This window comes from Podarcis gaigeae (genome assembly GCF_964106915.1).
Source record: "Podarcis gaigeae genome assembly, chromosome: 1".
Classification (NCBI taxonomy): Eukaryota; Metazoa; Chordata; class Lepidosauria; order Squamata; family Lacertidae; genus Podarcis; species Podarcis gaigeae.
The window spans coordinates 127559636-127582209 of NC_139678.1; the positions used below are offsets into that span (position 1 = coordinate 127559636).

Below are 22574 nucleotides of genomic sequence, written 5' to 3' on the forward strand. Positions count from 1 at the left end.
ATTTCAAATATTTTTACCCTTCTCTTCAGCTGAAAAATGGCTCCAGTAACAGTATAATCTCAATGCATGCTGAGCAATGTATGATTGAAAAAGTAGAAAAATGAGAAAAATGGCCTGAGAAGTTGATCGCAAATAAAAATATATGGAAATAAGATTTTTAAAGTCATTTGTTACCCCACAGTAACTTTGAAGGCTGCTTTTAGCAAAAAAAAAATTGAACAGAAATACCAAATAAGAGCAGGTGCAAAAATTACAGAATTACTCAATGTCTCTGAGTCAGGCAACCAGATATTATGAATCAGAACAAGGAGGAATGATAGCTCAGTTGGTAGAGCATGATACTCTTAATCTTAGGGTTGTGGATTCAATCCCTTCGTTGGGCAAAAGATTCCTGCATTGCAGGGGTTTGGACTAGATGACCTCCAGGATTCCTTCCAACTCTACAATTATATGATATATATGACTTCTTTGTGCATGGGGAGAAAGAAGTGACACAATTTTTGCCATATTTTTCTATGCAATTTGGTTGTATCTAACAGTATACATTTGCTGATCAAAATAATCTGTTGTCATGGCCTGCCCCAGGTAAAGAAGCACATATCTCGTAGTTTGTACTTTGTCTGCAAGAGAAATACTTACTACAATGTCTAGCCTCTAGGCAGCTGTCCACATGTCTGGGTCCTATAGAGCAGTAGGTCCCTTCCTCTCCTCCGGCTTATATACCCTCCTCTGAAAGCTGGAAAGCTGGATTTAAGCAAGGCAGATCTACCATAGATCACTGTTTTGTCTTAGCACATCTTATCTATAAATACGCCAAGAAAACCTGTGGGGTCTTATATGAAGCCTTCATTGATTTGAAGGCTGCCTTTGATTCAATTTCACGAGTAAGACTCTGGGCCAAATTGAATACATCCAGTATGAATAAAAGATTATTATTTTTGATTAGTGGCCTATATAAAGATACTGTGCTGTATGTAAGATCTTCCACAAATGGCCAACTCATAGGCCCTGTACCAGCCACCAAGGGGGTTAAGCAAGGCTGCATTCTAGCCCCAGCTTTATTTAACCTATATATCAATGATATGGTTAAAAGCTTAACATCTCCGGAGTTTCATGCTCCTAAATTAGCCACAAACCCTCCTCTGACGGGTTGCATGGCCACAACCTGAAACATCTCCTGCATGGACATCATCGCTGCTCTTCCCTTTTCAGGCCCCACCTGGTTCTAGGAGACAGTGGGGCAGGGGAATGTTGGGAATCCACTGACCTGTCCCTTGCCTGAGCTATCCCTTCTTCCTCCACCACAACCTGCGCACCTCCCTCCATCTCAGACTGCCTTGATTCTTCCTCCTCCACCTGGTCTGGCTCCTGCCTGAGAACCAGCATCAATCCCCATAAATCACTGGCCTTCTGACTCCCTGCCTCCGCCACACGTTCTTTGGAGCACTGCCAGTCTATCAGCAGAATGCTGAGGGAGGCAGTTATTGGTGATTCCCCTTTCCCCTCTGTAGCCCCTCCATGTCCCTCTAAATTTCTTCTCAAGGGTCCCCCAACCATTTTTAGCAAATTTAGGGGTACCCATGGGCTGCTGGGGGGAGAAAGAATATTTGGAAATTACCTCTCTTTTCTTCCACTGACAGAGACATACTTGTTCTGTACAACAAAAAAGTATGATAATATATTATTTTAGTACTGGCATAGATACTCTGAAGTTTGCACAGTTTGTTGCTTTTTAAAAATATCCATGATTATAGAACAGATTCTTAGATTCAGAATAGTATAGCATAGCAATCGTTTCATAGTATATGGACAGAAACAATTAGAAATCCTAAAGCAGGGTTTTCAAATTTCCAGATCACTACAAACCTGCCATCTCCCACCGGGATTTGAACAGCCGTAATGTATTGGTGAAGAATGATGGAACATGTGTTATTAGTGATTTTGGACTCTCCATGAAGCTAACAGGAAATAGACTAGTGCGTCCAGGTGAGGAGGACAATGCTGCAATCAGTGAGGTAAGTATGGAAAGGGAATACAATGGTTGGACACGGTTAAATTATGCACAACAGAAGGATTCCCTTCAGAAACCCCTTCTAAAATCTTAAGGAACTTCATGGAAGGAAAGTTTCCCATCGACTCTCCCCTGCAGCAACCTGATCTTCCTCCCCTCCATCCCAACAAAGCATCTCCAGCCGTTGGGAGTGGGCTTCTGATACAGTGTGGAACAGGACATGAGGAGGGGATGCAGGGCAAGGAACAGTAACAGAGAGCCAGCGTGGTGTAGTGGTTAAGAGCGGTGGACTCGTAATCTGGTGAACCAGGTTCGCTTCCCCGCTACTCCACATGCAGCTGCTGGGTGACCTTGGGTTAGTCGCACTTCGCTGAAGTCTCTCAGCCTCGCTCACCTCACAGAGTGTTTGTTGGGGGGGAGGAAGGGAAAGGAGATTGTTAGCCACTTTAAAACTCCTTAAAGCAGTGGTGTCCAAACTTTTTTCAAAGAGGGCCATATTTGATGAAGGGCCGTGGGGGCCAACCAAAGTTGTTGACCTTTTTTTAGGATTGAAGTTGTTGAGGTTTTTTAAAGATTTTACCCCATAAATAATAACTGTCACAACGGCCAGATTAAACTGACTGGCGGGCTGGATTAGGTCCCCAAAACAGACTTTGGACATTCCTGCCTTAAAGGGAGTGAAAGGCAGGATATCAAGTCCAAACTCCTCCTCTTCTTCTTAACTGAATATGAGACTTGGATCCAAAAATAAGTTAACAAGGATGTTCATAGAAGGATAGGTTCTTTCTTTCTTTCTTTCTTTCTTTCTTTCTTTCTTTCTTTCTTTCTCTCTCTCTCTCTCTCTCTCACACACACACACACACACACACTGATCACATCTCAGCCCACATTGTTCAGCTGGTCCCCCAAACTTCCAGAGGCTTTCCAGAGGTCACAGGCAATTGCAAAGCAGAGAGGCTGATGGGATTTTTTTTCTTTCATGAGCTTCCTTGACTCCTGTTAGAACCCGAGCCAATGAGAGTTCTCTACTCTACCTTGATGTGACTATCATGAAGCAGAAGACGCTGGCTGTTTTTTAAAGGGACAATTTGTTTCAAACCCAGATCTTTAATCAAAATGTTCACAGAAAGGGCCCCAAATCTTTCCTGGTTGCTGCTTGCTTATATTTTGGAGTAGAGAGGCCAAGTCCTTCATCTCTGGTACAATGCATGTGAATAATCTTGATTGGTTTGTGGCAGAGCTCTGCGGGTTTGTCTGCCTCTACTTTCTGGTTACTTCCTAACATACCTTTCCTTAACCACATTTGAGGACTGTGTAATATATGAACTCAAACGAGAATGTATTAAGAAAGGAAGAAATATATCTGCATTGGATTTAATTAAATAGGTTATATACCTGGCTTAAGGATTGCATATGGTGTACATCCCGGACTTGATTCACATGTTAGGAAGTAACCAGTAAGGAAATTTGTTACAAACATTACCATTCAGCCTGTTGTGTCCATTATTTGTTTGCACATGTCAGCAGACCTTTCCAACACCTCCAGTAACGGCTGTGTGTTTAACCTGAGATTGAAATCCCCTCTACAGGTAGTTCAGTAACTAAAATTTATAACTGAATCTGAAAAGGGGAAATTGAAAGAGAATTAATCTCTGCTTTTTAGTTCAAGATACATAAAAATCCCGAGTGCCTCGGTATATCATGCAAAGTTTTTATTTCTTTTTAAAGGTACAATGTGAATTTTGTATCTATATAACAATCTAAAGGACAGCTGTTCCCAGATTTACTATTTCACTTTTTACAGTGAAAGGAGGGATGGTATAAAATGCTATAAAAGGTTGTTATTTCACAAAAAGGTTTTTTTAAAAAAGAACAGCTCCTCATGTTTCCTTTTGACAAATGGAGGTGAAGAAATGGTCTGATCCTGTCACCTGCTCAGTGTGAATGTATAAATATATCTCTGAGACTATCTGCCCTACATGCAGCTGTTGCCCTTTATGCTCCTGCTGGAAAAAAGAGAACCTTTATTATTAATTTTGAGGTCAAGGAAATACTGAACTTTTTAGCTAAACATTACTTTGCTCCTGTTCCACTTATGGCTACTTCTCAAAACTATTAGATCATGCCACAAAAGACTTTTATTGGGAATGAGGACACAACAAAATGGGCATAGTTGTTATTATAAATGTGGTTAATAAGACTAGAACAAGGCAGTATGGCCTTGAAAAGTCTTTCTGTTCAAGAGATTCCACCCTGAGAATGGAAGTGAACATAAATGGGGAGGGGTAGTTCTACTTAATTCCTTTTAAAGATAAGGGCAATAGACAGGATTTTGTAAATACTGAGCTAATGTTAAGAATGTCACAACATGTTTCTGCAGGTTGGTACAATCCGCTACATGGCCCCTGAAGTGCTGGAAGGAGCTGTGAACTTGAGGGATTGCGAATCCGCTCTAAAACAAGTAGATATGTATGCACTAGGCCTAATCTACTGGGAGATTTTTATGAGATGCACAGACCTGTTCCCAGGTAATAGAGGAATTGCTGGAATTCTCCTACTCTGATTACATCCACTGGTTTTGGGTCTTTGGGGGGGGGGGGCGGTTGCTATTGAGATCTGTAAGGATTGGCTGTAAATCCCAGTTTTCCACAGTGAACTCAGTGCCATCTAGTGTTTCAGAGTTGTATTAAATGTTATAATTCATGATGTTATAATTCATATGTAGCCTTGGTGCCTGATAAAGTAATGTTGCCGATAAGCTTTAGGTATTAAGGAAAGCTTATATGTTACAGCTGGTAAAGCTGAATGAATACTGTGGACATGTCCACATGACGTTTGTTGGGTGGCTGGTGGTATACACACACAATCCCCACCAATACACACACACACACACAAATACATATATATGGCAGACCAGTAACATCTGAAATTCTGCATGCATAGCACAAGCCACAAAAGAAGCGGAGAAGGCCTCAAAACAGCACATTGTGGGATTTTCATATTTTGTTACCAAGGCAAACCAGGTATGTGGGGAGCTTCCATAGAAATATGTCCCTGAAATGTTTACATTTTGAAAAATAAAATGTCAGCTTTCTTAATGAAGTATGTGAGGAAAGTATCATTAGTCTGAATTATAATTATTTAGTTGTTATTAGTACAGTGCTACCTCTAGTTACAAACTTAATTCATTCTGGAGGTCTGTTTTAAACCTTAAACTCTTCTTAACAAGAGGTGTGCTTTTGCTAATGGGGCCTCTTGCTGCCGCTGCACCGCTGGCACACGATTTCCGTTCGCATCCTGGGCCAAAGTTCTCAACTCAAGGTAACTCTTCCAGGTTAGCGGAGTTTGTAACCTGAAGCGTTTGTAACCTGAGGCATTTGTAACTCGAGGTACCACTGTATTCTTTTATTATTTCAATTTATTTACCACCCTTTATCAAAAGATCCCAGGGCATTGTACAATGTGGCAATTGCATTTTGCACCAGCTGAAGTTTCCAGACTGTCTTCAGAAGCAGCCCCATGTATAACACATTGGTTATACATTGGTTACCAGAGTGTAGGCCACAGAAGTTAGGCTATCCTTGTCCAGAAAGTGGTGCAGCTGGGCCACCAGCCAAAGCTGACAGAAGGCACTCTGCATCACCAAGGCTACCTGGCCTTCAAGCAACTGGGCCTCAAGGAGTGGATCCAAAAGCACCCCAGAAGTACTTGCTCCTTAAGAGGGAGTGTAACCCGCTCAAGAGCAGTCAATCTTCCACCTATCTGGTCTAGGGAACCACCCACTAATGCTGCCTCTGTCTTGTTTGGATTGAGCTTCAGTTTATTTGCTGTCATCCAGTCCATTACCAAGGCAAGTCCAGCACATCCACTGCCACACCTGTAGATGTAAAGGAAAAATAGACCTGTTTGTCATCGGCATATTGCTTGACAACACATGCACAAACTCCAGATGACTCCACTCAGCGGCTTCATATAGATATTAAACAATATGGGGGAATAGAATTGAGCCTTGAGGGACACCTTCTTGAAGGCCCCATGGTGCTGAAATACAGTCCCGAAGCATCACCCACTAAAAGCGACCATCCAAGTTGTACTGGAACCATTGCAGAGCAGTGCCGCCCACTCCCAGCTCAGATAGCCTCTTCAGGAGAATACAGTGGTCAATGGTATTGAAAGACACCGAGAGGTCAAGGAGGGTTAACAGGGACCCTGTCTCTCTCCTGGCAGAGGTAACCAGGGCTGTTTCTGTGTCAAAGCCAGGCTGAAACCCTGATTGAAATGGATCTAGAAAATCAGTCTCCTCCAAGAGCACCAGGATCCGGTCAGCAACCACCCACTCAAGAATAATAAGAATAATAATAATAAGAAGAATAAGAATAAGAATAATAAATAAATTTTATTTATACCCCGCCCTCCCCAGCCGAAGCTGGGCTCAGGGCGGCTAACAACAATCAAAATAATCCAACATTCTAAAAACCTTTAATTATAAAAATTAATTAAAATCAAATTGATGGCAACCATTAAGCAAAATTCTGTGCAGATTGCCAGAGGAGGGGGTCAGGCTGCGCCCTGACCAAAGGCCTGGTGGAACAGCTCTGTCTTACAGGCCCTGCGGAAAGATGTCAGGTCCCGCAGGGCCCTAGACTCTTGTGACAGAGCGTTCCACCAGATTGGAGCTGCGGCCGAGAAAGCCCTGGCTCTAGTAGAGGCCAGCCTAACCTCTCTGTGGCCTGGGATCTTCAGGATGTTTTTATTTGCAGACCGTAAGTTCTTCTGTGGGACATACCAGGAGAGGCGGTCCCGTAGGTACGAGGGTCCTAGGCCGTATAGGGCTTTAAAGGTTAAAACCAACACCTTAAACCTGATCCTGTACTCCACCGGGAGCCAGTGCAGCTGGTATAGTACCGGATGAATGTGATCTCGCAGCGAAGACCCCATAAGGAGTCTCGCCGCGGCATTCTGCACCCGCTGGAGTTTCTGGGTCAGTCTCAAGGGCAGCCCTACATAGAGCGAGTTACAGTAATCCAGTCTGGAGGTGACCGTCGCGTGGATCACAGTGGCTAGGTCAGGGCGAGAGAGATAAGGAGCCAACTGCTTAGCTTGGTGGAGATGAAAAAATGTCGCCTTTGTTATAGCTGTAATCTGCGCCTCCATAGAGAGGGAGGTATCGAAGTTTACACCCAAACTCTTAACGGACGATGCTGGCATTAATTGCACCCCCGCAAGAGATGGGAGTTGCCCCCTCAATCCCATATTGCCCCGTCCCAGCCAGAGGACCTCTGTCTTCAAAGGATTTAACTTCAACCGGCTCCCACGTAACCATCCAGCCACAGTGTGGTCAGTGTGTCTGGGGCCGAGTCAGGATGGCCATCCATCAACAGATAGAGTTGGGTGTCATCGGCATACTGATGGCAACCCAGCCCAAAACTCCGGACAAGCTGGGCAAGGGGGCGCATAAAGATTTTAAAAAGAATCGGGGAGAGAATCGCACCCTGAGGCACTCCACACACCAAGGAGTGGCGCGATGACAATTCCCCCCCAAGCGCCAATAAAGGGAGGTTGGCAACTGGCCGGTAATTACCAAGGTTCTCAGAATCTAGAGATGGTTTCTTAAGAAGCGGTCTTCTCACTGCCTCCTTTAAACAGTAAGGAACTAGCCCCTCTCATAAAGAGGCATTGACCAGCTCCCTGGCCCAGACAGCTGTCTCCTCCCTGCTGGATTTAACAGCCAAGAAGGGCAAGGGTCCAGAGCACAGGTATTTGCTTGCACCAATCCCAACGTCTTGTCCACATACTAGAGCTGCATCATTTTTAGTGATCCATGTCACATCTGTTGAACTTCCCTAGATCATTCTTAGGATTTTTCGGATAGATTTACAAGATTGGGTGGAAGAAGAGGCAAAGAATGTCATACAGTTGCGTTTGAGTCAATGTAGGAATGGATAAAATAACGCATCCATGAACTTGTAGAAATCAGCCCTGAGTGCTCACTGGAAGGACAGATCCTGAAGCTGAGACTCCAATATTTTGGCCACCTCATGAGAAGAGAAGACTCCCTGGAAAAGACCCTGATGTTGGGAAAGATGGAGGGCACAAGGAAAAGGGGATGGCAGAGGACGAGATGACTGCGGGAGGCAGTGGAAGACAGGAGGGCCTGGCATGCTCTGGTCCATGGAGCCACGAAGAGTCGGACACGACTAAATGACTAAACAACAACTACTACTGCTACTAGCCTTTATTGGTATAAGTTAAAACGTAAAATCATACAAAAAGATCCAAATACGTTGTAGAATAGTTAGGATCAGCATGCAGGATGCACTATCTGGTTTCCTCTAAATATCTCCTGGTCCTCAAGTAGGCAAGGTCCCTTAAATGCTGCTTTTCTTCCTCATATGTTAGGCATAACATATTTGCAGAGCTTAGGCAATTTTGTCAATCAACTTTGCAAAAGAGCAAGATTAAGCCAATAGCACATGCAGCTCACAGTACAACTGGACCAAATATTGGTTCAGATGCAAGAGGAAAAAATATGATAGGCATCTTCCTGCTATGCCTGGGCATTTCAGAGCTATTTGGACTTTTTGTTTACGTTTAAATTATTGTGTCTGTAAACAGGAGAATCAGTGCCAGAGTTCCAGGCAGCATTCCACGCAGAAGTTGGAAACCACCCCACTTTTGAAGATATGCAAGTTCTTGTTTCAAGGGAAAAGCAACGACCAAAATTCCCAGAGGCCTGGAAAGAGAACAGCCTGGTGAGAGAAGCAAGATGCTTCCCCCCCCCCCCTTTTCATTTGGAAATTATATGTACGATGCTAGATTATGGAGTTGGAGGCATAACATTGGTTTAATATGTAAGTTGCTGTCTTTAGGAAACTAAACTAAAATTAATAAAAAGTAATATTTGAGTCCAAGATACAAGTATGGGCTGGACATTTCATGATGAGGTCAGTAACATATTCTATTCGTGTGTGTGCTCTTTAAATGCCCAGTTCACTGTCTTGATCACTACGCAGGACACATCAATGTGCTTTAAAATATAAGGTAAAGGTAAAAGGACCCCTGACCATTAGGTCCAGTCGTGACCGACTCTGGGGTTGCGGCGCTCATCTCACTTTATTGGCCGAGGGAGCCTGCGTACAACTTCCGGGTCATATGGCCAGCATGACTAAGCCGCTTCTGGCGAACCAGAGCAGTGCACAGAAACGCCGTTTACCTTCCTGCCGGAGCAGTACCTATTTATCTACTTGCACTTTGACGTGCTTTCGAACTGCTAGGTTGGCAGGAGCAGGGACTGAGTAACGGGAGCTCACCCCGTCACGGGGATTCGAACTGCCAACCTTCTGATCGGCAAGTCCTAGCCTCTGTGGTTTAACCCACAGCACCACCCGCGTCCCTAGCTTTAAAATATACTTTATTATAAAAGTTTAATGTGTTATTTCAGGCAATGTCAGTCCAACAGACTGATGAATACAATAAATTTCCATACTCTGTTTTTGGACTAGACTCTTGTTCCATTTGCTCAGTTTCTTAATGCATTAACATTCACAATAGAAGTAACAGATGTAAGCATCCTCATTCTCAGTAATCTGATTATAGCTACCATGTTCACTACCATGATTTGTATAAAGACCTGAAACCCTTTTTATCAACCTCTACCACCCACCTTGTAACATATTTTGAAAACATGTAACATGATTGAAAATATCTCACTGTTGCAGTCAACACGTTTAGAGTAATTTCTGGTTCCCTATTTGTAAAATCATATAGTTCTTTTATCACCTCTGTTGTCAAAACGACCCTAGACCAAATTGCTTTTAAAGAGAATCTTAGCTGCACCAGATCAAGTAATAACATACCTTAGTACAGACAAGATTACTAACTCATTGTAGTATTTTTCTAAAAGTTTTACCTGGGAGATGCCCCATTGAAATTAGTAAGGCTGGCTTTTTAGAAAATATACACAGGATTGTGTAACATTTCTTGACCCTTTGGAACACAGGATATGTATCGTATTTTTCGCTCTATAAGACGCACCAGATCACAAGACGCACCTAGTTTTTGGAGGAGGAAAACAAGAAAAAAAATATTCTGAATCTCAGAAGCCAGAACAGCAAGAGGGATCGCTGCGCAGTGAAAGCAGTGATCCCTCTTGCTGTTCTGGCTTCTGGGATAGCTGCGCAGCCTGCATTCGCTCCATAAGACGCACACACATTTCCCCTTACTTTTTAGGAGGGAAAAAGTGAGTCTTATAGAGCAAAAAATATGGTAATTTTGAGATTCAGTTTCATTGTTTGGTCTTAGAATGTGTGTTGAAGTATAGCTTTAAAAGGGTGCAGAACATAATGCTGGTTTACTTTATAGGCTGTGAGGTCACTGAAAGAGACAATTGAAGACTGTTGGGATCAGGATGCTGAAGCTCGACTGACAGCCCAGTGTGCTGAAGAGAGGATGGCTGAACTCATGATGATTTGGGAAAGAAACAAATCTGTCAGCCCAACAGTCAACCCTATGCAGTCTACAGCTATGCAGAATGAGCGGTAAGTAGTACTAAGTGTGTGCTGTTTTCACAATCTGATTCCAAGAATCAATGAAACTTTTTTAAAAAGTACATTGTATATGCACTTAAGTGTCCCATTTACTGCTTTCAGTTCTCATCTCAGGGCTGAACTTTGATTTCAAGGATGTCACGTTTTCCCTGAACTAAAATCATGATACTTCAGTACTCGGGAAAATGTGATTCTCCCTTAGACAGTATCTCTGTGTAAGTCATCTGTCACAGCACTGTCCAGCAAGGACGGTGAGGAATTAACTCTTGACAAAATTACACTTAGAAATTAGGAAAAGGCATGTCCACCAGTCCTGCGTCTCACAGCTACACCCAGATGTGCACCCGGTGAGGCAAGAGTAGCTCACCCTGATCTCCCCCACCCGAGTGGTGCGCAAACAGGTGAAGACTACATCTGTGTGTGGCCTGTTTCTGCTGCTCCCACTTCAATCCTCTTCTGGTCCTGAGAGACAGTGGGGCAGGAGAGGTGGGGGCAGGAGGAGATGTGAAAGCCCTCTACTCTATACCAGCCTGACCTATCTCTTCCTCCTCCTGCTTGTGTTCTTCACTTTCCAATACTGCAGCTTCTGCCTGACAAGTCAGTCAGATCACCAATCCCTTCTTCCAAGCTCGTCTCCCGGTACCCACTCCTCAGTATCCAGCCAGTCTGTGACATCAACTAACTTAGGTCCATTAATTTCAGTGGGTCTGCTTAGAATATGAATAGTTAAATTCAATCCAAGGGCAGGTTGACAACCACAAAGTTATTGTGCAGTAAGTGCAGCTACAAGGAACGTGGGTGGCGCTGTGGGTTAAACCACAGAGCCTAGGACTTGTCGATCAGAAGGTCGGCGGTTTGAATCCCCGCGACGGGGTGAGCTCCCGTTGCTCGGTCCCTGTTCCTGCCAACCTAGCAGTTCGAAAGCACGTCAAAGTGCAAGTAGATAAATATGTACCGCTCCGGCAGGAAGGTAAACGGTGTTTCCGTGCGCTGCTCTGGTTCACCAGAAGTGGCTTAGACCTGCTGGCCACATGACCCAGAAGCTGTACGCTCCCTCGGCCAATAAAGCAAGATGAGCGCCGCAACCCCAGAGTCGGTCACAACTGGATCTAATGGTCAGGGGTCCCTACAACATGATCACTGAGGCCATTTCCAGACAAAAGTCCATAATAGCACTTGTCAAAGCCAGTATTATGCCTGTTCCCACATTTGGAACAGTGTTGAAATAATAGTGCTACGAATGGGATAAAATTAAAGTAGGCATGTGTGTGCTAGAATGGTGACATACAGCTTCTGGAGGGGAAAAAAGTCTAGGCCATCACACTGAGGTCCATGACATAACAGCACTGCCACACACACAGCAAAATTCCCATGATAGTTCTGCTTGCTGCAGAAACTATTTTGCATTTTTAGATCCTTTGTGTTAGAAGAATTTATCGTCTACATGCTCTTAATCCTAGTGTCTTCTTTGTGTGTGTTTTTTTAAAGAAATCTATCACACCATAGGCGTGTGCCAAAGATCAGACCATATCAAGATTACTCTTCGTCATCTTACATTGAAGACTCCATTCACCATCCTGACAGCATCGTGAAGAATATTTCGTCTGAGCTTTCATCGTCCAGCACACCACTGACCATTGGGGAGAAGAACAGAAACTCTATTAACTACGAGCGACAGCAAGCACAAGCTCGCATTCCTAGTCCTGAAACTAGCGTCACAAGCTTGTCGACCAACACTGCCACCACCAACACTACAGGTCTCACTCCAAGCACTGGCATGACCACCATATCCGAGATGCCTTACTCAGGTGAAACAAACCTTGGTGCTACAAATGGCATGCAGCCACTTGGGCCAACGCCTGTTTGTTTGCAACTAACAGAGGAGGACTTGGAGACCAACAAGCTGGATCCAAAGGAAGTGGATAAGAATTTGAAGGAGAGTTCTGATGAGAATCTGATGGAGCATTCCCTTAAGCAGTTCAGTGGGCCCGATCCACTCAGCAGCACTAGCTCCAGCTTGCTGTACCCACTGATAAAACTGGCAGTAGAAGCAACAGGGCAACAGGACTTCACGCAAGTTGCAAATGGCCAGGCGTGTCTAATTCCAGATGTTCAGCCTGCGCAGGTCTACCCTCTTCCTAAGCAGCAGAACCTCCCAAAGAGGCCTACTAGCCTACCTATAAACACCAAAAACTCAACAAAAGAGCCTCGGCTGAAATTTGGAGGGAAGCACAAATCAAACTTGAAGCAGGTAGAAACTGGAGTTGCCAAGATGAACACTATCAATTCTGCAGAACCTCACGTGGTAACAGTTACCACGAATGAAGTGGCAGGAAGGAGCCATACAATAGCCTCTCATGCTGTACCAACCCAGTATGTGAATGGTACAGTGCCATGTGGCCAAGCATCCAGCTCAGGGGTCCATCGGGCCCAGGAAATGCTGCAGAACCAGTTCAGCGGAGAGGACAGCCGTCTGAATATCAACTCAAGCCCTGATGAGCATGAGCCCTTGTTGAGAAGGGAGCAGCAAGTGAGCCATGATGAGGGCATTCTCGATCGTCTGGTTGATAGGAGAGAACGCTCGCTGGATAATGGTAGAACAAACGCCAACAACAACAACAGTAACCCATGTCCAGGACAAGACGTTTCTGTCCTCCGTAGCCAGAGCACAGCACCAAATTCTGGACAAGCCCACACTAGAAGAGCACAGAGACCTAACTCGCTGGATCTATCAGCCACAAATGTTTTGGACGGCTGTAGTATGCAGTGTGAGTTTTTGTGGGGTTTATCAGTGGGTATTTGCAAAAATATTACAGAATTAAACTTCTTGACTTGGGTCACAACCTAAAAAACAAATTCTGCCCTCCCAACCCAGGAAGATTTAACCCCCAGTGCTGTGGTTTTGCTTGTACAGTGGTACCTCCGCTTATGTATCCCTCTGGTTATGAAAACTTTGGGATGCGTAAGCGGCAAACCTGGAAGTATTTTTCCAGGTTTTTGGCGCATGCGCAGAAGCACTCTATCGCCATGCATGCATGCGCAAAACTGCTCTCTCCAGTTGCAAAAACCTCAGGATCCAGCCGGAGCTCTGGAACGGATCCTGCCTGCAACCAGAGGCACCACTATAGAAATTAAATTATTTCTGTTCTTCCCAGTGAAGAATATCCCTTCAACCTTCTCTTTTTAGACTGTTACGTTTAAAACATAAATTGGGAAGGAGTTTAAAATATTTTTGGTTTCTGAGAAAACTGTAATACTGCCAGAGGGACTCAGCAATACTTCTTTTGTTGACCTCTCTTAGAAGTGTGTGAGCCTTGCAAAAGTAGACTCACCTTTTTAAAAAGTAACATGGTACTCTCCTTCAGCCAAAGCTAGTTGAATGAAACAAGGTTTGACTAGAAGATTCGTTACACTATTTAGCATAACTTTCTACAGCTAGTATTGTATTCTAAAATTATTTAGAATGTATTATATTCTAAATTATTTTAGAGTTATTGTAGTAGCCTATTATTGGGAATTAATTAATTCACATTTTAGAAAGCTTTCTTTTCTCAAGAGCTGTTCTCCATTGTTAAGTTGAAGATGCTCCATAATAAGTAAATGGAGGTTATGGATGTTGGTGCCACACATACATATAAATACAGTCATACCTTGGAAGTCAAAAAGAATCGGTTTGAGAAGTCTGTTTGACTTCCAAAACGTATGGAAATCAAAGCGCGGCTTCTGATTGGCTGCAGGAAACTCCTGCAGCCAATTGGGAGCCGCAGAAGCCTCGTCGGATGTTCAGTTTCCAAAAATAGTTTGCAAACTGGAACAGTCACTTCTGGGTTTGCAGCGTTCAGGAGCCAAAACATTCAAGAACTAAGCTGTTCAAAAACCAAGGTACGACTGTATTACTGCTTTGCTTAGTTGAATCCCACTATTGTAATTTGCTGTTATACAGTGGTACCTCGGGTTACATACGCTTCAGGTTACATATGCTTCAGGTTGCATACGCTTCAGGTTACAGACTCTGCTAACCCAGAAATATTGCTTCAGGTTAAGAACTTTGCTTCAGGATGAGAACAGAAATTGTGCTCCGGTGGCGCGGCGGCAGCGGGAGGCCCCATTAGCTAAAGTGGTGCTTCAGGTTAAGAACAGTTTCAGGTTAAGTACAGACCTCCGGAACGAATTTGTACTTAACCCGAGGTACCACTGTATATCTATGAAGTTGGAAGCTGAAAAGAACACTCAAGTACGATATGGTTCAGTATTGTGAATATAACATTTATTCATATTAAGGTAAGATTCGATAGAATCGAGACAGTAGAGCCTTCTTCCCATTACAAGACCAGTAGAATCCAGGTAGAGGTTGCATAGACTTAATTTATCCTTTGTGCCAACTGTGTTTTACACTTAACCGTATCTAATAACTCTAACCATGGCTTGAGCTCCAAACACAAGCCACAGTTTAAGGTACTTTGCTCTTTCTTTTTCTTGGCACAGCACACCAGTCTTTTAGCTTTGAAATTCTTAGGAGGCAGAGCAACTGCTGTAATTGGTTTGCCAAACCCTGATTTTAAAATCCACTTCAAACATGGTTTCTAATTCTGGCTTGCCCCTGATTGAGCTATCATTTTCATTGCTAAGGGAAGTTTAAGACTTCAAATTAACACAAAGAAGCAGCAGTTCATTTTTAAATCTGCCATTTTAAATCTGATTCTTTAACAAGAAAGAATCCGTAAGTATTAGGCTATGTAATCGATACATGCCCCTGCCTGTTTGCTGCTCTTGGTGCCCTCCGCCACTGTCTGCAGCTAAGCTTTCAGACACAAAAACAGGTCCAAGACAGCACATTAAGTCTCTAGTAAAATGTGGAATCCTTTAAAAAATGAAATCATGTACATAAAGTGACAGAAATGGCAATGTTGTTGTTGTTGTTTAGTCGTTTAGTCGTATCCGACTCTTCGTGACCCCATGGACCAGAGCACGCCAGGCACTCCTGTCTTCCACTGCCTCCCGCAGTTTGGTCAGACTCATGTTCGTAGCTTCGAGAACACTGTCCAACCATCTCGTCCTCTGTCGTCCCCTTCTCCTTGTGCCCTCCATCTTTCCCAACATCAGGGTCTTTTCCAGGGAGTCTTCTCTTCTCATGAGCTGGCCAAAGTATTGGAGCCTCAGCTTCAGGGTCTGTGTTTCCAGTGAGCACTCAAGGCTGATTTCCTTCAGAATGGAGAGGTTTGATCTTCTTGCAGTCCAAGAAGATGCTTTGATGCATTGATGCTTTTGAATTATGGTGTTGGAGACTCTTGAGTCTCCTCCAGCACCATAATTCAAAAGCATCAATTCTTTGGCGACCAGCCTTCTTTATGGTCCAGCTCTCACTTCCATACATCTCTACTGGGTAAACCATAGCTTTAACTATACGGACCTTTGTTGGCAAGGTGATGTCTCTCCTTTTTAAGATGCTGTCTAGAAAAATGGCAATACTTATGACTAATACTACATACAGCAGACCTAGTTCCCAGGATTTATTCTGAAAGGGGAGTTACCAGGGCTGCTTTGTTGAAGTCTACCTATCCTGTCATCCATTGCTTTTGATAAGATTACGTATTTTCTTTTTCTGCCTCTTCTGCTCTTTCCTCCTGTATGACACTGTGTGTATTCTGCTTATTTTTAGTGAGTGAGTCATCCCTAGATGGCAAACCCGGCTCAGGAGAAAAGATCAAGAAACGTGTGAAAACACCATATTCCCTTAAGCGGTGGCGCCCATCAACATGGGTCATCTCTACAGAACCACTGGACTGTGAAGTCAACAACAATGGCAGTGATAGGGTAGTCAGCTCTAAGTCCAGCACAGCTGTTTTCCTTGTAGAAGGAGGTACTGCTACAACTATGGTGTCTAAGGATACAGGCGTGAACTGTCTGTGAATTGTTTAAAAGCTGACAAAAATGACATTTTTGCATTCTGTTAAACAAACATGCAGAAGACCTTGGGGGGGGGGGGAGGGTTCATTCTCCTGTCAGCACCCCTTACTGAGGACTTGCTTTAAATAGATTTCAGCTATGCAGACGATTTTTAGCTTATGCTTCCATATTTTTAATTTTGTTCTTATTTTTTTTGAAACATTTTTTGCACTTTTTATTTAGTATTGCAAAATTACATCTGTCTGTTCCCGACCACAGAATTATATATATGTGTATCGAATGACGTGGTCTCAAAATATTTTTTTTAAAAAACAAAAACAAAAAAATGTATTGCTGATAATCAGTTTGGACCGGGTTCGAAAGGTCACTAAACACACAAGCCGCCTGGCTACAGTGGTGTTTGCCGTTCATGTTTTGAGTTCTGTGCACAAGCTCGTTGGTATGTTTCTGTGTGACAGAGTGTATTATCTTTTAAACGCCCTATTTTTCACTTGTGTTATGTTGAAATGTGCAATAGTCTGTAGTTCACAGTATGCTTTGTGTTTCAATCCCTGCTACACAGTTCCCCTTTTGGAATTAAAGGGTGGTAGGGGTTTTTAATCTAATGATTTGGCAGCCAATGAAATCCAACTGTGAACTCTGCAAAGCATAATCAGCTTAAAGCAGCTGCTTGTATCTATCTGTATGTGTGCTCCAAGGTCACAGTTAATGCATGATTTTCCCTGCCTTAAAAGGGCTTTTTAAAAAGGAAGGAGGGGAGAAAAGAACAAACTTCTGCTTTCTTTCATCCTTCGAAATTAGCAAATTGCAGCTTTCTTCATAGTGGACAATGCAGCTTTGGAAAACTCTAAGCAAGAAAGTGCTGAACAAAATATAAGGAATCAAAGGGTCAGTTTGTACAATCAATGGAGGTAGATACCTGCCCTAATAAGCTTGATGCTTGATAAACATGCCTCACCATTGGCAGGTTTACAAAGTTTAAAAGCTCTATATGGGACAGATGATCTGTGGTATCTTTTTTCACCAAGCCATGATGCATGTGCAAATTATAACTCTGGTATGTGTAAACTGACCCCAAATGTCTACCATTTTATTTTATCTCTTGTCGTATACAATTTGAAAGTTAAATATGCTTTGTATTTATGTACATTTTTCCTTAATGAATGCTTTTGGTGTATATTGAAAAGAACATTTTTGCCTAATCTTGGTAAGTTATCTTAATTTTTTTACTGTAGGTAGGTTGGTAAGACAGGTTTTTGATAGACAAGCTAAAACATGGACTCATTTGCATGATAGTCATGTGATGAGTTCCTATGCCTCTGTACTTTTAACTGCCCAAATCTGATGGCCTAGTTCAGTGTTGCATCAGATTGCCTAGGTGTAACTGGCTGATTTACAGTGCATTCCTTTACATGTCTACTTAAGGAGAACACTGAGTTCAGGTAAGTATATCTAGAATTGCAGCCTTTGAATATTGTGAAAATACCCAGTTCCTTCAGAAATGTCCTGCTTACGCATTAATTGCCCCTTTAGTACCTATCATCACAACATATCAGGGGTTTTTTTCTAAGGAAAACATTTTAGAATATTTTAGAATACATGTAACAGTACATATTTGTGCATGACTATTAAAATATCTGGCCCCATAAAAGCACCATTTTGAAAGTCAATAAGGGATATTTCCCTAGACAGAAATGAGTAAATATTTGCTAACTGGCCCTTGTCACAGCATGAAGCCCTGTTGTCACAGTTGTTGTTCAGACTTATGTAACCTTAACAAGGTATATATTTACAATCACTAAATAGCATCTAGTATGATATCTGGTTCTAAATAAAAGATTGAGTTCTGATTTATCATAATCCAAGACTTACATAACTGGTTTTTTGGGGGGCCACATAGCACAATCTCTACAGCACACTGTCCTCATGCAAGTTTCTGATGAACTGCTTCATTCTGTTTTTCAGACCTTTAAAAAATTGTTTATTTCCTTAATTCAGTTCTTACCAACTTTTTCCACTTTAAAGTCCTGAACTCTGCACTCTTTTCGAAATACAGTAGAACCTTGGCTTATGAAAGTGGCAAACCTGGAAGTATTTTTCTGGGTTTTGCCGCATGCGCAGAAGCGCTTTATCGTACTGCATGCATGCGCAGAACAGGCGCCTCCGGTTATGGAAACCTCGGGATCCGACCAGAGCTCTGGAATGGATCCCGTCCACAACTGGAGGTACCACTGTAGTTATATTCCGCTACTGAAGAATAAACCAACTTTTTCCACTGTGTGATGTTTGATTAGATTAGACCAATGAAGGTAATAGTTCAAAGTGGTTTAAATTAAATGAAATCCTGGTCTAGAATATCTGGATGCTAAGTAAGTTATGATATCATTTAGAATATGTCATGGACTTGGTTAATGTTTAAAGTTTTCCATCAAATAAGATCACTGCTTTCATCCTGTGATAACCACATCGAAAGCCCTCTAATCAATTTTCCCCCATTCATAGCCCAGTTTTCATCATTTATCTCCCACTGTGTTGAGTGATTATTTTACAACAATCTACTCTAGGCTAAGAAGGTTTGCGGCCTTTTGCCTCCTTCCCGGGGCATAGGCTTTTTGAACTTTTGGCCTAAATTCATACAATGTGCATTTACTGGAGTTATGGCCCTGCCATACTTTGTTTTAATTTCCTTTTAGCGTAAGCTTGAGGTTAATATTTGAAGCTTTTAGTTTTCAAATCAGAAGTTGGACTTTGAACAGTGTTGAATCTTCCACTGAAAAAATTAGGCAATCAATCTAATCATTGTTTTGGAGGCTTGTTTCATAGGAAGCTCAGGAGTCCCCAAGGCAAATTCTAAAATGAAGCTCTGTGGCATCAGCTAAAGAGCTGCGCAATTCCCATGTCAGCCCTTAGGAGACACATTTTGGGAACTTTAGTTTTTAAAAGGCAGGTTATCCCCAAGGAGCTCTCAAGGAACACACTAGAATAAGTAGCCTAGTTTTTGAAGAGGAAACTGAGCTGTGTGGATTGCTTAGTTAGTGCTAAAGAGCCAGCAATCCAGCTTTGAGTAAACCAGATTTCAGGTGATCTCCCCTTTTCAAGTATTGGAAGGACTTAAGTAAAGGTAAAGGGACCCCTGACCATTAGGTCCAGTCGTGACCCACTCTGGGGTTGCGGCGCTCATCTCGCTTTATTGACCGAGGGAGCCGGCATACAGCTTCCAGGTCATGTGGTCAGCAGGACTAAGCCGCTTCTGGAGAACCAGAGCAGCACATGGAAACGCCGTTTACCTTCCCGCCGGAGTGGTACCTATTTATCTACTTGCACTTTGACGTGCTTTCAAACTGCTAGGTTGGCAGGAGCTGGAACAGAGCAACGGGAGCTCACCCCGTCGCGGGGATTCGAACCGCCAACCTTCCGATCAGCAAGTCCTAGGCTCTGTGGTTTAACCCACAGCGCCACTCGTGTCCCTATTGGAAGGAATTAGGGAGGGCTCATTTGGGCCGGGAATTTCTCTGGGCTGGGGAACCATGCTGTAGTTCAGGGATAGTATATCTTCCACTCCAAAAGCTGGGCAGCTTCTCAGTGCATGTCCCTTTAACTGGGAGTTCACAACCACATTTTTAAAATTAACAGAAAGTGGAAAGAGGCTACTAAAAAATATTCAAGAGTGGAGTGTTTGTGCAAATGAAACTGTGTGAGTGCTTTTTGGCTCCTTTTTATTTTTTAGACCTTTTTGCATGTCGAGATCTATTGCCAACGATTGCATGGTTTGATTGTGATTTCACTAATGTCTCACATCTGCGTAGTTGGATGTGCCAAGTCCAAATGCTCATGACAAAAGGATGACAAATCATCCCTCTCCATTCCCTGAAAATAGAGATTTGACCTTTGGATTATCTTTGCACAGTTACTGGAGGTGGGGTGTGTGTGTGTTCTCTTTCTTCAAATTATACTGATGGTAATATATCAGTAAATAGGCATTTAGGGAGAAAGAACCTCTGTATGATATTTTGGAGTGAGAGTGTTTCATCAAAAGTTGCATTCTTTTGCCATGTTGTGAGAACAGTTTTCTAAAAAGGAATGCAGCAATGTTCTCAAAGTTCCATTAGTAAGCAAGTCAGAGACAATTTATTTTTCTAGTGTGGCAGTTGCATCTTTTCCCCCACAAGAAATATTTACTTGTACTGTAATTCAAGGGAAGGGAAATAATGCACAAGTTAAAACAATTGCACTCTTGTAGTTGTGCTTAAGTTATACATATAAGCAAAGGATTTAAAATAAATGGAAGATGTGAGAATCGGCTTTTTAATTCATGGAGGATCAATGTAGAAAGCTTGCTTTTTGTGTTAAGATATAACAAATGTCAGTTATTCATTCTGCCTTTCAGGTGTTCTGTTCAGTAGTGATATTTCTTTTACCTGAGTGAACAATATCACAAGTTTCAAGGTCACATGCTTATTCCGCAGTACCCAGTGTTTCACAAAATGATTTTTAATCCTCTATGCCTATAAATTGGGGGGAGGGATGGAACTATAGATATGTATCTGAAAGAAAAAGCCTACCAGCAATTTATTTGTGGTGTAGTAGTTAACAAGTCTTTTTGCACCGCTGCATTGCTAAGGGCCGTTGACTTTGTTTTTGTCCATATGGTTATCCCTTATGTAATAAATAATTGTAACATGCAAATGAATATAAAGTTTATAAAAGGCTATTCCATCAGTCTATATAATGAAGAATATTTTATGTGATTTGCTTTTTATCATATTATGTATGTCTTTCGATGCCTTTTTTTCAGTAAACACATGCCTCAGATCTCTGTTGCAACTTTTTCCAGACACACCGTACGAAATATACTGATTGGAAATATTAAGCCTATAACCAATGACATAGTTAGCCATACAAAAAGAGGAAGGACTACCGTTAAGATGGAAATGTGTCTGAGGGAGCAAGTTTTAGAGGAAACATGATGGCTGGGTAATTGTTAAGCATCCCTTCCCTACCCAATCCTCTTCTCCTCCTATCTGCAACTTTTTTAAAAAAAAGAGGAACATGTCATAGGGCACTGGGATGAATGTCCCTTTCGCCTCCAGTACAGGCTAAGTACTGAAATTCAGATAATAAAATATCATAGGCATTAGCCATCAGCTATATATGACATTCATTCAACTGTATTGCACTATGAATTCCAATGGCCTTGCTAACTGGGAAGACAATTGCATTCAGCAGTAACAAAATCTTGCCATTTGAGTGCTGGTAAAATACAACATCGCTGAAAGAGGTGTGCATATCTGAGGAAGACAGACTGGATCCTGTGCAGAAAAATGAGCAACAGCTACACAGTTGCTGCTTTGTAAACTAGGATATCTGGAGTAAGCAAGCTCTTGTTTTCAACAGGGATACACAAGCACCCTAACATTCAACCTGAAAAATATCATGCTTTTGTGAGTGCCCTGTTCAAGCACTCACAAAAGTGTAAGCCTTTTTTTTTTTGTAAGAGTCCAGTTTGAGGATTTGCAAAAGGCTTGCTGGTACTTACAGTGGCCACTGCCTCCCATCTCACCAACCTGAATAATATATCTTGAGGCTAGGGCAGGACGGTAGAAGATCGGAGGCAACGGGTGTTCTGGAGCCCCTCTCAGAGCCTTCTTCCCAGCAATCATTCATAGTATAACTGTATTTTTCTCTCCATAAGACGCGCCAGACCATAAGACGCACCTAGTTTTTGGATGAGGAAAGCAGGGAAAAAAATATTCTGAATCTCAGAAGCCAGAACAACAAGAGGGATCTCTGCGCAGCAAAAGCAGCGATCCCTCTTGCTGTTCTGGCTTCTGGGATAGCTGTGCAGCCTGCATCCGCTCCATAAGATGTACACACATTTCCCCTTACTTTTTAGGAGGGAAAAAGTGAGTGTTATAGAGCAAAAAATACGGTAAGTCCCATCCCCAATGAAGAAAGATGCTCTGCTGGGGCCTCTGGGTGCTCTTTGCTATCTTTGACTCCCCCCACTGGCAGAGGTGCAGGGGGAGCGCACTGCCCCTGGCGGCATGATTCCGGTGGGGTGCCATCGTGGCTGCCCCCTGCGCACGCTGGGTGCCACGCCCCTGCAGGCG

At 42.8% G+C, this 22574-nt stretch overlaps 1 protein-coding gene and 1 long non-coding RNA gene across 6 annotated transcripts in view; one reads left to right on the forward strand and one right to left on the reverse strand.

Moving 5' to 3' along the window:
- The window catches only part of LOC310833764, a 334495-nt gene that overhangs the window by 291937 nt on the left and 19984 nt on the right, over nucleotides 1-22574 (reverse strand). The window contains exon 2 of the long non-coding RNA XR_014558917.1: nucleotides 1619-1653. This is a non-coding gene — a long non-coding RNA (uncharacterized lncRNA). The remainder of the gene's footprint in view (nucleotides 1-1618; nucleotides 1654-22574) is intronic.
- The window catches only part of BMPR2 (bone morphogenetic protein receptor type 2), an 88859-nt gene that overhangs the window by 62980 nt on the left and 3305 nt on the right, over nucleotides 1-22574 (forward strand). For 2 of the 5 annotated variants that reach the window (XM_083706159.1, XM_083706160.1), the window contains exons 9-15: nucleotides 1855-2015; nucleotides 4392-4539; nucleotides 8627-8763; nucleotides 10373-10548; nucleotides 12046-13325; nucleotides 16217-19579; nucleotides 19949-21276. In XM_083706159.1, the coding sequence (XP_083562285.1) occupies nucleotides 1855-2015; nucleotides 4392-4539; nucleotides 8627-8763; nucleotides 10373-10548; nucleotides 12046-13325; nucleotides 16217-16467 (2153 nt within the window). In that variant the 3' untranslated portion in view covers nucleotides 16468-19579; nucleotides 19949-21276. Of the gene's footprint in view, nucleotides 1-1854; nucleotides 2016-4391; nucleotides 4540-8626; nucleotides 8764-10372; nucleotides 10549-12045; nucleotides 13326-16216; nucleotides 19834-19948; nucleotides 22555-22574 lie in introns of those variants that run through there. The other 3 variants (XM_083706161.1, XM_083706163.1, XM_083706162.1) reach the window with 3 other exon arrangements.